The 15,000-nt window shown below is 34.6% G+C and overlaps 2 protein-coding genes across 16 annotated transcripts in view; one reads left to right on the top strand and one right to left on the bottom strand.

Moving 5' to 3' along the window:
• Positions 1-3,519, top strand: part of FucTA (glycoprotein 3-alpha-L-fucosyltransferase A) — a 102,509-nt gene extending 98,990 nt beyond the window's left edge. For 11 of the 15 annotated variants that reach the window (XM_067090169.1, XM_067090178.1, XM_067090174.1 and 8 more), the window contains one exon: positions 2,472-3,519. In XM_067090169.1, coding sequence (XP_066946270.1) covers positions 2,472-2,739 — 268 coding nt within the window. In that variant the 3' untranslated portion in view covers positions 2,740-3,519. The remainder of the gene's footprint in view (positions 1-2,471) is intronic. The other 4 variants (XM_067090165.1, XM_067090164.1, XM_067090163.1 and 1 more) reach the window with 2 other exon arrangements.
• A 10,876-nt stretch (positions 3,520-14,395) lies between these two features.
• LOC136830953 (uncharacterized) overlaps positions 14,396-15,000 on the bottom strand; it is a 2,166-nt gene continuing 1,561 nt past the window's right edge. Inside the window, exon 2 of the mRNA XM_067090909.1 lies at positions 14,396-14,642. Coding sequence (XP_066947010.1) covers positions 14,636-14,642 — 7 coding nt within the window. The 3' untranslated portion in view covers positions 14,396-14,635. The remainder of the gene's footprint in view (positions 14,643-15,000) is intronic.

The raw sequence follows: 15,000 nt of genomic DNA, 5'->3' as shown, positions 1-15,000 counted from the left end.
TCTACAATGAGTATTTAGGGTCAGTTTCTTGGTCTCTGCAATGAGTATTTATTGTCAGTTTCTTGGTCTTTACAATGCGTATTCATTGCCAGTTTCTTGGTCACTACAATGAATATTTATTGTGAGCCCCTTGGTCACTACGATGAGTATTCATGATCAGTCTCTTGATATTTACAATGAGTATTTATACTGAGTCTCTTCGTTACTACACTCAGTATTCGTGGTCAGTCTCTTGTTCACTACAATGAGCATTCGTGATGATTCCATTGTTTCTACAATGATCTGTATAGAGTACTTGACGAAAATTCAATGAAAAAGAAGATAAAACTCAATAAAAAAAAATAATAGAATGCGAATATAAATAAAAATTTGGACTTACTGGCCTTAAAATTTGGACTTACTGGCCTTAAAATTGGGACTTACTGGCCTTAAGATTTAAACTTTTGACTTATTGGCCTTAAAACTGGGACTTACTGGACTTAAAATTGGGACTTATTGGGCTTAAAATTGGGACTTATTGGATTTAAAATTTTTACCTGTTGGCCTTAAAATTTGGACTTATTTTCCTTAAATTTGTTACTTATTAGCCTTAAGATTAGGACTTATTGTCCTTAAAATTGTAACTTATTGTCCTTTAAATTGGGACTTACTGCGTTAAGATTGGGACTTATTGGCCTTAAAACGGGGACTTATTGCCCTTAAAATTGGAACTTATTGGCCTTAAAATTGAGTCTCACTGATTATTGATCTCTCCAGGAAAATGCGTCTTAGTCCCAGTGACTTTCTGTCGTGTTTCGTGACTTTAGGCCTTTCGTGACTTTTGGTCTTTCGTGACTTTTGGCCTTTCGTGACAGACAGACGTCTTGTGACTTCCTTGCGGTGGAGGAGCCACGCAGGCATTCGTTGCATTACTGGGACAAATGTATGTTAAATTTACGTTAAATTTGTTAATTTTTTTACATTTACGTTAAATTTATGTTAAATTTACGTAAAATTTTGGTTAAGTTTGTTACATTTACGTTAAATTTGCGTTAAAATTTAATGTTAAATTTGTGTTAAATTTGCATTAAATTTATGTTAAATTTACCTTAAATGTATATTAATGGGTAGTACCATTGACCTGACCTGACCTGACCTGACCTAACCTGACAGTACTGTGAATATAAAGTAACTGATTGACCTGACCTGACCTTCTGGAGCCACCCCACGCAGCTGACTGTATGCCGGTAGCATGATGAATATGAAGATTTATGACAGTTCATGCATACTTAGATCTGTTGACTAAATCCTTTTAAGAAATATGCAAAAGAGCTTCTGAATTTCATATGCAAATTAGACATTTCTGTCCTGACTGTGTTCTGAAGGGAAATTTCGAATTGCCTAGCTAGTATCAGTCACTTAAAATCCTATATGGTAATGTTACTATAGTAACATAAGTTTAAGTTACATATTATGTCTTCTAAGATATTCTGGATTGTCTAGATAGCATTAGGCTTCTCAGGTAGTCTAAATATTTCTTGAATTATTAAATCTGAAACAATATTTTGAATTGTTTAACTTCTCAGCTTAATATCTAGTATTTGTTTTGTTCAGAGACCATTTTGCTGTAATAAGTCCCAGTTATAATTTTTTATTGTCAAGGTATCACTAAGTTTTTTCAGACCCAAATTTAATCAATTTCCTACTAATACTGAGTTCTGAATAGCGTTTTGAATTGTGTAACATTTTTATTTTTTTTAAATATTAAGTCTTTTCAGACCAAATTTAACCTATTTCCTTTGGCATTTTTTAAATGTTAACAGTCATTTCAGACCCAATTTAACTCATTTCCTTTACCATTTTTAATTTTTGTAAATATTTAACAGCCTTTTCAGAGCCAACTTAACCCATTTCGTTTAGCAATTTTAATTTTTTTCAAATATCAATAGTCTTTTACGACCCAATTTAACCCATTTCCAAAAGTACTTTGAATTGTACAAAGTATCAGCAAGTCCTTTCAGACCCAATTTAACCCATTTACTTTAGCATTTTTTATTTTTTTTTAAATATTAACAGTTTTTTCAGACCCAACTTAACCCATTTCCTGTAGCATTTTTTTTTAAATATTAAGTCTTTTCAGACCCAATTTAACCCATTTTCCTGTAGCATTTTTTTTAAATATTGTCTTTTCAGACCCAACTTAACCTATTTCCTTTAGGAATTTAAATTTTTTTCAAATATTAACAGTCTTTCTAGACCCAATTTAACCCATTTCCTTTGGCATTTTTTTATTTTTTTAAATATTAAGTCTTTTCAGACCCAATTTAACCCATTTCCAAAAGTACTTTGAATTGTCCAAAGTATCACCAAGTCTCTTCAGACCCAAATTTCAACCCATTTCCAAAAGTACTTTGAATTGTCCGAAATATCACCAAATCTATTGAGACCCACATTCCAACCCGCATTCCTGAAGGTGTCCCCTCCTTCGGCAGGTGGAAGGGGACAGGGGAGTTCATCAACACCTACTTCATGTGCCGCCTCTGCGCGATGCTCCACGACGAAGGTCACCAACAGCACTACGAGGACATCAACATGTGGTGGCGCGGCACGGGGACCTGCATCAACGGCTCTTGGCGGAAGTACGACAAGATGAAGATGGAGAGCGAGAGGAATAAAAAGCAGCAGCTGCTGCAGCAGCAACAGCAGCAGCAACAGCCGCCAAAGCAGCAGGAACAGCAGCAGCAGAATTCTGAAGGCTGAGGGAGGGCAGTTCGTATGGTTTAGAAGCTACCTTTTTTTTTTTTTTTTTTTTTTTTTTTTTGTCAAAGGTTGTTTTGTGCGTTGTGGGGTGGGGACGGGAGATGTGGATATGTTTACGTGTATGTGTATTTTGGGGGGTGTGGAAGGGGAAGGGGGGTGGCCAGGGGAAACGAACGTTCAGTGCAAATAGAGAAAAAGCGACAAAACAAAAATAATCATTCCAGTCATTCCATTGCTGGAGATTTCCCTCTCGCTGAGAAAGTAAAAACGAGATTTGGAAGAAGAAGAAGAAGATGATGTTGATGATGTTGATGTTGATTTGACGAATTGGCAACCGTTGAGAAATGAAGGCAGCAAGTGAACTGGCGAAGTTAACTGTAGAATCTGATCGCTTACTCTTTAAAAAAAAAAAAAAAAGTTACTTAAACCATTCCAGTCAGTGGCTTAGTGTTTTAACCTCCTGCGTAAGGACTGCTCCCAAATCTCCGATTACGTAGGAGTTCTTTAGGAGTCCTGTGAGTGAGTGGACACGAATTCACGTAGAAATAACCGTAGAGAGGGAATTCAGTGAATGCGGTGAATTCGGCGAACAGTTCGCTGGGCGGCTACGCGAAGGAATGAATTAAAATTATATCCTCCTGCAAACCTCGCTCGCTTTCTTGGTAGATGTGCAGAACCAATTCTCTCGCTTTCATAGAAATGGTGATTGACGCAGGATCTCGTGAGTTCCTACGAGAAGAAGGAGAAGAAGAAGAAGAAGAAGAAGAAGAAGAAGAAGAAGAAGAAGAAGAAGAAGAAGAAGAAGAAGAAGAAGAGGAAGAAGAAGAAGAAACTTCCTTCCTTCCTTCCTGTTTGTGGATCATCCTGTCTCGTCCTGAGCTAAAAAAAAAAAAAGAAGGAAAATAAAGGAAATAAAATAATTAATAGATTAATATAAAGCATAGTCTTATTTATTTATTTATTTATTTTTTTTTTTGAGAATAATGTGGAAAAGCATCAGTGCTTTTTGTGGGGCGTCAGAACTTTCACTGGTCAGGATACGTGGATTTGTTGTTTGTGCAACTGTGGGGGAAGAGGGAAAAGACTGTGTTTGTGTGTGTTTGTTTTCAAAGGCATGGTTTGTGCCCACAGTGGTTGTTTGTTGGTTGGGGGTGGGTGGGGGTGATAGTCAAGTATATGGCTTTGTAACGAGTGGTTTGTGATATGTATGTATTATATATATATATATATATATATATATATATATATATATATATATATATACATACGTAAATACATGGACCATTTCGTCCGAATCATGATTGGCTTAATTAAGACAAAATCATTTCATTTCCAGTTCTGTAGAAAAATCAAAGGACGCAGGATTGACATTACACAGAGACAGAGAGATAAGTAGAGTATATACTATTATGAGCAGTACACCAAAGAATGATTATATATATATATACGAAAGGTTCATGCTTTACACTGACCAGTTAGTTATCTAGAGGATAGCAACGAAGGTACTGAAATAGACGTCTCGTTCCTTAGTTTATCTTTGAGGTGGGCGAAAGATCTCTGTTGATTTTGGGGGAGATTCTCGTCCAGTAATCACATGGGTTTCATGTGTCTCTCGATTATTGGTTTTTAAATGATTATTTTCCCTCAGATTTCTCTATCATTCTTTAGGGGCAAATAATTGAGGCTCGAGATATTCTTATCATTAATGAAACAATACAGGTTTGTTTACTGTAATGAAGTTAGATACAAAAAAATTCTCGTCAGATTTAAGAGCTGACAAAATGAAATTGGGTGCAGAAATATTTTTTGTCAAATTTAAGAGCTGACAAAATGTACTTTTTCGAAAATATATTCGAAACATATTTCCTTAAGATGACAAGATTTATTTTCTCGAGAATATCTTCTTAATATATTTCCTGAAATGTGATTTAAACATGATTACCAGACCTTTATTATTTTGAGTTCGTAAAGGGAATAACCCAATATAAAATTCAATTTAAAAAAAAAAAAATAAATTATTTAAAAAATGTGACATTGAGAGAATTTCAGTACCGGAGATAAAACAACAATTAAGAATCGTGAACAACAACAACTGCAAACAAACAAACAAACAAACAAAAAACATTAAAAAATCGTAAAAATAAAGATTGCATGATTCAAAACAAGTGATTTCACTCCAGTCATAGTTAAGTTGATATTATGATTATCATTGTATTTCATCGTCACTGTCATTATATCTTTCATTACCATCATCGTCGTTATCATCATTGTAATCATTATAATCGTTGCTGATACATTATATCATTCCTACTGTTCTTTTTCTTTTAATTACATGTTTTGTTTACTGTGATATCATCAGATACTTTAGGCTATACTTAGATATATATATTAGTGAAAGGGTAAAACAACATTTTGTTTAGGCTATACTTTATATATATATATATATTAGTAAAAGGGTAAAACAACAATGTATAATAATCACTATGATTTTTTTTACAAATTTGCATAATCAATTTCCCTGACGTAAACGAACGCACATAATTTTTTAAGGGATAAAAAAATAGTTATATATATATATATATATATATATATATATATATATATATATATATATATATATATATATATATATATATATATATATATATATATATATATATATATATATGTATCTATTTTCAGAGCTGATTTGAGTGTGATATTTGCATATGTGTTAATTGATTTTTTCTTAAGGTATTTATTCCACGTGTGAGGACAAACTATAGTATTTAATTTTTTTTCAGTATTTGAAAGCAAGTTGCGACTGTGATAAGTTGCGCACTTGACGTCAAGTGACCAGATGCGTTAAAGTGTTCAAGTGGCTTCGCGAGTATATAAGTTGTAAGTTGAAAAGTGTTGTTAAAAGGGAGAGTTGTGATGGTTGTTATGAAGAGGATTTGTTAAGATGCTGCGCTGTTGCGCAGCTGGGAAGTTGCGCATTTGCGCAGTTGGGAAGTTGCGCATTTGTGCAGTTGGGAAGATGCGCAGTTATTGCGCAGTCTTGGCGCAGTGGTGCGCAGTTGCGCAGTTTGTTGCGCAGCTGCGCATTTGTTGCGCAGTCGCTCTGCGAGGAATGTTATCATGAAACTACAGAGTGGTTAAAGTAAAGTTGTAAAATGCGTCTGTATAGTCGAACTTTACAGCTGACCCGTGCAGTTGACCTGCGAGGAATGCGGTGACCTGAGTTGGGGAGAACCTGTTGTGATTTGACCTAAGACTTCGACGAATGACGTCATACGGTTTGTTTTTGTTTTTGTTTTGTAATTTTTAAGCTGGAGAATAATAATTCACTGTTGCCTAGGGCTAAGTTAGGAGGTGCTTTGTACACTATACTAGTTTTCATTTTCAATTTTTTTTTTTACTTTTTATTTCTTATCTTTATTTATTATTCACTTGAGTGAATAAGACGAGTGAAAAAGATACTTAATAATGAAGAATATTCAGGAATTAGAATGTAATTGGGGAGGTTGTTGGGGAGGGGAGGGTATGGAATGGAAGAATGCATTTATAAATGGGATGCCTAAAAAATATATATATATATATATATATATATATATATATATATATATATATATATATATATATATATATATATATATATATATATATATATATATATATATATATATATATATATATATATATATATATATATATATATATATATTACCAACCTCCCTACACCTTAATGCATTTAACAATGAAGAAAGATAAAAAGAAATAAAAGCATAATAATGATGATAATAATTATCCAGAACTTACAAGTATGACAAATGTAATACTGCAAATTACTTCTCCATTTCTACTTGGCGTTGCAAATGCTTAGGTTAAGCTGTGTGCCAGTTTCCAAGCGAAACTGTTTCAGTTGCAGGTTTAGAAGGGGGGGGAGGGATGGGGCCAGTCAGCAAAGACATTAAGATTAGTCTCTTTAGAGTAAGAAATGACATCTCTCTCTCTCTCTCTCTCTCTCTCTCTCTCTCTCTCTCTCTCTCTCTCTCTCTCTCTCTCTCTCTCTCTCTCTCTCACTTCATCGCTTGGCACTTAATTACTTTCTGAAAGGATTGTGACATATTGCTGGGGGTAAAAAAAAAAAAAAATAAAGGACTTCTGATGTCATGGTTGTATAGTAGTCACTACTGTGGAAAGAAAATATCGTAGTGACGTCATTTCTCTGGCCAGAATTACTTTTACTGGTGACATCTTTGATCAAATGGGAAATATTGTTTGTGGCATCATTACCACAGTAGAGAAATTACTTTTGACTTTATTTCTCTGGCCTGAATTACTTTTATTGGTGATATTTTTGATCAGATGGAAAATATTGCTTGTGACATCATTGCCACAGTAGAGAAATTACTTTTGACTTCATTTCTCTGGCCTGAATTACTTTTATTGCTGACATCTTTGATCGTTGCCTCAACAAAGGAATTACTTTTGACTCATTTCTTTGGCCAGAATTACCTTTTAGTGGTGACATCTTCAGTTAGATGGGAAATGTCGCTTGTGACATCATTGCCACAGTCGAGAAATTACTTTTGACGTCATTTCTAGGGCGCCGACATCAAGTGTGACATCTTCATAATTACTTATGATATCGCAATGGTACAAATATTATTTTTTTTATATAATTACCTCGGTAGATTACTTTCGACGTCATTCATGCTGTTCAGGAATTACCTGATCATTGACTTCAGTAACTGACTTCTTCCTGCGCACGAAAGCCAAAATAAGCGAAGTTTCAGTTTCAGCGACCTCGTACAGTTGATTTCAGCTCCCTAGAGAACGTGGTTGCCCCCAAAACTCAAGATTCGGCAGGAACCAGCGCGCCCCCAGCAAAGTTGAAATGACCTTTTTTTTTTTCCTGGAAGGTCATCCCGCGCCCTCCTGATGCAGGTGACCTTTCGTGACCCCTGAAAAAAAAAATCACGTCAACTCAAATAGGTGTCAAGTAGGTTCAATATAAACACGTGATGAACTGCTTTGACCAACAGGTTGGGAATGGGATGGGTAGAATTTTATAATTGGGACGGGAATAGGTTGTTGGGGGGGGGGGAGTTTAATTCAGACCTGCTGCATGGCCCAGGGTCACTCATAATAATAATAATAATAATAATAAAATAATGGTAATATCTTCGCGGAGGTTAGGAAGAAGAAGAATTGCAGAAGATGGAGAAGAAGAAGAAGCAGTGAGCTGTACTATTTTAAGATTTACGAGAAAGCTTGTTGGTGCTCCTAGTGAATATCTTTTTCCGTAGACGTAATTTCTCTAAGAATGCAAGTGTTATATACAGTAAATATATTATAAATATATATAAATATATTTCTCTATAAATAATCAGTTTTTTCCCCCTCCCACATTCTTCTTTTTTTGGCGAGCGCTCTCTCTCTCTCTCTCTCTCTCTCTCTCTCTCTCTCTCTCTCTCTCTCTCTCTCTCTCTCTCTCTTTTCTTCGGTGTTTTAGCTTAGAATTCGTCACGGATGAAAATTGGTTGTTATCCAATTTTCTAGGGCAAGATTCTTGTCATGTACTGAAAGATATCATTTACAAATTTTTTTTATTTTTTTACTTGTTTTCCAAACTCCTGGCATTCCTGAAACAATGTATTATTATTATTATTATTATTATTATTATTATTATTATTATTATTATTATTATTATTATTATTATTATTCCCATGAAACAGGTGTATTATGTACTGAAAGATATCATTTCCAAATTTTTATTTTTTTTTATTTTTTTTCATTGTTTTCCAAACTCCTGGCATTCCTGAGACAATGTTTCATATTATTATTATTATTATTATTATTATTATTATTATTATTATTATTATTATTATTATTATTTCACGTCTCGATTGCAGTGGGATAGTGACTATTATTATTATTATTATTATTATTATTATTATTATTATTATTATTATTATTATTATTATTATTATTATTATTATTATCATCATGGGAATGATTCTTTTAAGTATGTCATTCAATTATGTTAATTCGTGTCTTGAAGTGGGGGCAATAACCCCCGCCCCCTTTTTTTTTTAACTTAACATTTACTTAAGAAGTTCTGTGTAATAAAATCACTATTATTTTGACTCGCACAAACTTGGGTTTTTTTTCCACATAGCACAAAAAAAAACACACACACGCACATAATAATCTGACTTAAACCAGATTTTTTGTTTCGTTTAATGATTCAGGAATCGAAGCTTACGTGTTTTTTGTTTCTGTTTTTCACATTCCTAATTTATCACATGAGGCTATGTCTTATATAAATGGCATTATTTTTTTGTGTTATTTTTGTAAGATGTGTCAAGCGTTGTTTTTTTTTTTTATATATTTCTTTCCTCTCCCGTGTCTCCTAACATTTAAAAAAAAAAAAAAACAACCTCTTTATCAGTGTTACTCGTGTGGCAATGTAATGTAACTTAAAGGTAATTGCAGAAATTAAGTGTGGTTTGTACATAATAAAATGTAGTGCTGATGTGTCCGTTTGATTCAATCCTGACGTCCAATAATTACCTTATTTGCTAATTTGCTGGTTTGTACTTTCTTAATGACTGGTCTCTTCTTTCTGTAATTCCTATTGACCTTCTGGTACTTCTTCCAAATGGACACCATAATATTCTTTGGAAGCTTCTGGAATTTCAAGTCAATGGCCCCTGTGGTGGGCTTGTTCCATACGAATAGGTTCATATACTCTGAATAATAATAATAATCCAGATATTATTATTATTATTATTATTATTATTATTAGTAGTAGTAGTAGTAGTAGTAGTAGTAGTAGTAGTAGTAGTAATAGATGAAACCTGTTCAAATGGAACAAGCCCACCACAGGGGCCACTGACTTGAAATTCAAGCTTCCAAAGAATATTAAGGGGTTCATCAGGAAGAAGTAAAAGAAAATGCAAAAAGAAGAGATCCCACTTCATAAAATAGCAAAAATAATGAGTTAACAAATAGACAAAAATGTCTTAAAATGCAAGGAGAGTTGTATTAGGGCAGTAACGCAATGCACCTTCGCCTGAGCTTCTGAAGTTCCTGTTGCACGACAGTCTCTGGGAGGCTGTTCCGCAGTCCAACGGTGTCAGGAGGAACGAAGGACCTCTGGAACTGAGAAGTTCCACACTGAGGCACATTTACTGCCTATTGGTGCTTCTGCTGTCCAGCGCTGTCCTTCTGGTGCTTCTGCTGTTCAGCGAATCCGAACAGCAGAAGGACAGCAGATAAAGATTGATTGATTGATGGCATCTGGGCTGTCAAGTCAAGCACTTGGGCGCTTACCGCCTCCTATTCAGAGTTTAAGAAGGGGAAAAAGAGGGAGTTAGAGTGGTTGAACAGCAAAGTAAAGAGACCCAGACAATCAGGAGGTGAAGTACAAGGAGCTGAAGGAGGAAGTGATAGTTAGAGAAGCTAGACAGCAAGACTGAAGAAACCCAAAATAAGAAAGGGATGTTATATACCACCCTGCAGGTTGGGTGAAAGGTACGTACCTTCATGCTACGGTAGGTGCACTGTGGGCATTACTAAAGGTCCTTTGCAGTGGTCCTTCGGTCCCTAGCTTCAACCCCTTTCGTTCCTTTTACCGTACCTCCTTTCATATTCTCTTTCTTCCATCTTACTTTCCACCATCTCCCAACAGTTGATTCATAGCGAAACTGCAAAAGGTTTCCTTCCTGTTACACCTTTTAACCCTTTTGCTGTCAGTTTCCGTTTCAGCGCTGAATGATCTCATAGGTCCCAGTGCTTGGTCTTTGGCCTAAAATCTATATTCAGTTCAGTTCAGGCTACGGTATACGTCCATATATAAGGGTCAAGGGTGAGGTTGGCTGAACGGTAAATATACAAAGAGTTTATACAGATAGCATTATCTATATCTCAGGTCCTTTAGAAGTATTATTAATAGCAAGTGTATTAATTAAGATCCCAAGCATTGTACAATTGGTCAGCACCGTAAAAAAAAAAAAGGTCAATACCTTTATCCCTGGGACTGACTCGAAGGTCAGGTTGAGTCAATTGGGTTGAATTCTGACATTTAGGACAATAAATTTTTAATTTTAAGCTTAGATATCGTTAAAATATCATATATCTATGTAAACACGGAGTTATAATGATGTCAATAGTCAATAACCTATTAAAACTGGTCGAAGTACTGGTAGATATTATAAAATAAGTACATATATTTGTTTTAGTTTACCATCTACTATAGTTTTCTATCACCAGGTTGATGATTTTAATTTGAGGTTTGAATATCGTTAAAAATACATCGTACATCTATATAAATTAGAATAATAACGTTGGCGTATTCAATAATCTATAAAAACCTATAAAAACTTCTCGATGCACTGGCAAGTAGATTGTTGTAAATCGTCCCTGTCTGTTCTCGCACTTACTTTAGTCTCCCATCGTCGATATATTTCCATTTTAAGTTGAAATACCGTTCAGTTAATATCATATATTTATTTAAGTGCTGAATTATAATGATGCAATCGTCAGTAACCTGTTAAAAATTGTCGGGACACTCATCAATACTGTGAAATCATCATTTGCATCGCGCTCTCATATTTACTTTAGTTCCCCATTCAGTCGAGTTTTCTTTCTACATTTTATATTCCGTTTTCTTTAATAACTTAAACACTTAGAAAATAAAAAAACTGACAGTTTTTTCATTATTTTGAGTTTTTAAGCGTTTCAATAAAATCAACTAGAAGTTTTTTTAATTGGAAATTGATAAATGAGGTATTCCTCAGTAGGTACATGGAATAGCGCAGACCAAAACGCCCGAGATTCCAGCCAATGAGAGAGGGCGATACAAATGCCACGTATTTTGTGGAGGCCTCTGATTGGCCGAGGGATCTCTTTCCTGGTGTTTTGAGGACCAGGTCTCAACTCTCAACTTAGTTAAGTTAGTTCATAGTTAGTGCTATTTTGAACACGGTGAGGTGTTGGTTAGTTGGCTGAATGCTTGTGTTAATGTAAATTAATTCCAGGTAAGAAAAAGACACTTCAATCTGGTTTATTTACATTCTGACGTTAGATTAAGTGCTGGTGTTAATGGAAAATGATTCCAGGTAAGAATGGAACATTTCAAACTGATTTATTTACATTCATAGGGATTGTCTCGACTTTGCAAACGCCAGACTATAGTGCTTGTGTTAATGGAAAATGATTCCAGCCAAGAATTAGGCATTTCAGTATGGTTTATTTTTATGTTCTTGGGGATAGTCTTTTATTTTGTAAAAGGTTAGAGATTTAGGAGCATTTGAGAAAAATGTTTTGTAGCTCTCCCGAGGTCTTGCAGAGGCGAATGGTTATTGAACACTTTATGAAAATTGACTTTCTCCCCGTTTCTGTCAACGTCAGAAGGTTTTGGAGGTTTATGGAAAAAAAAAGGGCTTTATCTTTCTCTCATACCGTATGAACTTTCATCACATAAGCCAAGGTCGTGACATAATTTTAAGCAGTGGTTCTTAACCTCTTTCTACCATTCCACTGGCTATCATGTCTCGCACCCCCAGAGGTTTAAGGTTTCGTACCCCTGGGGGTTACAGGTACCCCAGGTTAAGAACCACTGCTTCAAAGGTTGATGCGAAGACTGCTGACACTACCAAAAGGTCATTCCAAATAGGGCAAATAAATGAAACGAGGTCGTCAGGTAACAAGCCGCAGATATTAATATCTTGCTGTATAATCATATAATCGATAATTCCTTTGGGCAAGCGTTTTGTGAACTAAAATGGTGAGGTATGATTCAGTTGTAGATAAGTGTGACTGAAAAAATGACTAGTCTTTGTTCTAAATATTTGAAAACAATTTGGGGCAACTAGTTTTTTTCAATACTGGATTTGCTTTAAATGTGAACGAATTGTAGCTTGGCAAATGCTATGTCGTTTCAGTATTAGAAAAATAATGATACATGAAAGATTATGCATCTTTCAGATGATTATTTAAAAGCGGCCAGGTTGCTCAACTAAACACTTCTGATCTGAATGTTTATTTTTGTAAGGTTGCGTTCATTTCAATTCTCAAGCAAGGTGGTTCTTGAACAATACCCAGTTGGAACTCCCTAAGAAGTTCAATGCATTGCTACCCTATTACAGTTCAACTTGTATTTTGATATTTTATTTATGTTTTTATCAGTTTATTTATTATTTTTTTTTATTTATTTGTTTTTCCTCTTTCTGTATTTCCCATTAACTTCTGTTACTTCTTTCGAATGAACACCATAATATTCTTTGGAAGCTTGGATTTCAAGTCAGTGGCCCCTGTGGTGGGCTTGTTCCATATGAATAGGGTTCATCTACTGAATAATAATAATAATAATAATAATAATAATAATAATAATAATAATAATAAATAATAATAATAATAATAATAGTTCATCGGATCTATTTTTCCAGGACAGTAGATCTGAAGGAAAAAACCAACCATTATTATTTTTAAACTAAGACACAGTTACCTTTCGTAGCCTAAGGTCAACTCATATTACAATCATCATTTTCAGAACCATCACATAACCTACGCCTTACCTAAAGAACGGTGCTCAATAACAGAGAAACTAAGGTCAAAGATAATTCAAAGTGATTTTCCAGCCACGTCTCGTTCAGATCGGCAAACGACTTCGAAAGAAATCAGGGATTTTCAATTACCCTTTTTCTTTACGTAGTATTCATCTTACGGAAATGAAACATGACTGAATAGGTGTGATGTGAAGGTGAGTCAAAGTAGACGTCTGGAGACGCACCAAGATGGCGAAGCATTTCCTGTTTTGCTTTAGGGAATCTTCTGAATTCTATATTGATTGACGCTTCGTTGAGATCTTATCGGAAGCCTTGTCTTATCACCTGTTTTTTTGGGGTTGTGCTGGGTTGTGGGGGATTTGCCCCTCTCATTGGGCAGGGGTTAGAGGGGGTTTGCCCTTTCACAGGGGAGGGGTTAGGAAGGGATTTGCCCTTCTCACAGGAGTCTTGGGTGGAGGGGGGAGGAATTTGCACCTCTCACATGGGCATACTTCATAAGCATCTAAAAATAAAACACGAGTTATAGTTTATGCCAAACTTGAGTCAAATACTATATTCCATTTTTTTTTTTTAATGATCAATGCCAAAACAGAGTTAATTCATTTTGTAGCATAGGTCAATGGTATAACTGGAAGATGTGTAAGGTGAAATTTCGCTTGAGAAGGTTTCACAGGGGAAGAACAGAGTGTGTATTTAGCCAAGGAAGATAATGTGTGGATCAGTTGTCTCTGTTTGTGTGTTCGTGTGTTTGTGGGTGTCAAAAGGAATGACGTAGCTGCCGACTTCTGGAACTCTGAAGGTCCTTCAACTGGTTATACAGCACTTTTCTGTACTTCCTAATCCATTACCTGGCCGTCGAGGAAGACATATGTCTTCGAAATATAGCGCTATAATTTCTACCCTTTTGGTGTTATTATGGGTTCCTTTTATTAGATGGAATTCTGTTTTAAGAGGTACTATATATATATATATATATATATATATATATATATATATATATATATATATATATATATATATATATATATATATATATATATATATATATATATATATATATATATATATATATATATGGAAAGTCCAATCACGGCAGAGAATAATGCATCATCTTTATTAAGCTACTAAGCCACATCAGTAAAACTCAAATCATACATTAAATCATAAAAATTAACTCTACCAAGAAATCATAATTATTCCCAAACTTCTAGACTTTGATGTCCTTTAACTTCTGGACCCAGGAGGGAACTTCTTTGTTCCTCTAAACGTCCAGGTGAAACAATTTATTGATTCGTCTCAAGTTGTTGAATTTCAAGTGATGTCTTGCTGGTGATTCATCAATATCTGTCAAAGAGAAAAGAAACAGGAAATTCAAAACACCAGTTTTGAAGTTTTTTGCCAGAATTTAACGTTCTCTCTCTCTCTCTCTCTCTCTCTCTCTCTCTCTCTCTCTCTCTCTCTCTCTCTCTCTTTACGACGTCAGAGAGCCTTGAATCAGTCAGCCAGTTAAACAATATTATCATTGCTAAGAAATTCGCCAAATCGTGATAAAGAGGTGAAATGCTGGGTGACGTCTCTATCTAATGATGCGCTTTATTGTGTGTGTATATATATATATATATATATATATATATATATATATATATATATATATATATATATATATATATATATATATATATATATATATAAAAGCGAATGC

The sequence above is a fragment of the Macrobrachium rosenbergii genome, chromosome 47, assembly GCF_040412425.1.
Source record: "Macrobrachium rosenbergii isolate ZJJX-2024 chromosome 47, ASM4041242v1, whole genome shotgun sequence".
Taxonomy (NCBI): Eukaryota; Metazoa; Arthropoda; class Malacostraca; order Decapoda; family Palaemonidae; genus Macrobrachium; species Macrobrachium rosenbergii.
Note: the sequence above shows the minus strand (reverse complement) of the source record. Positions and strands in the feature narration are given on the sequence as shown.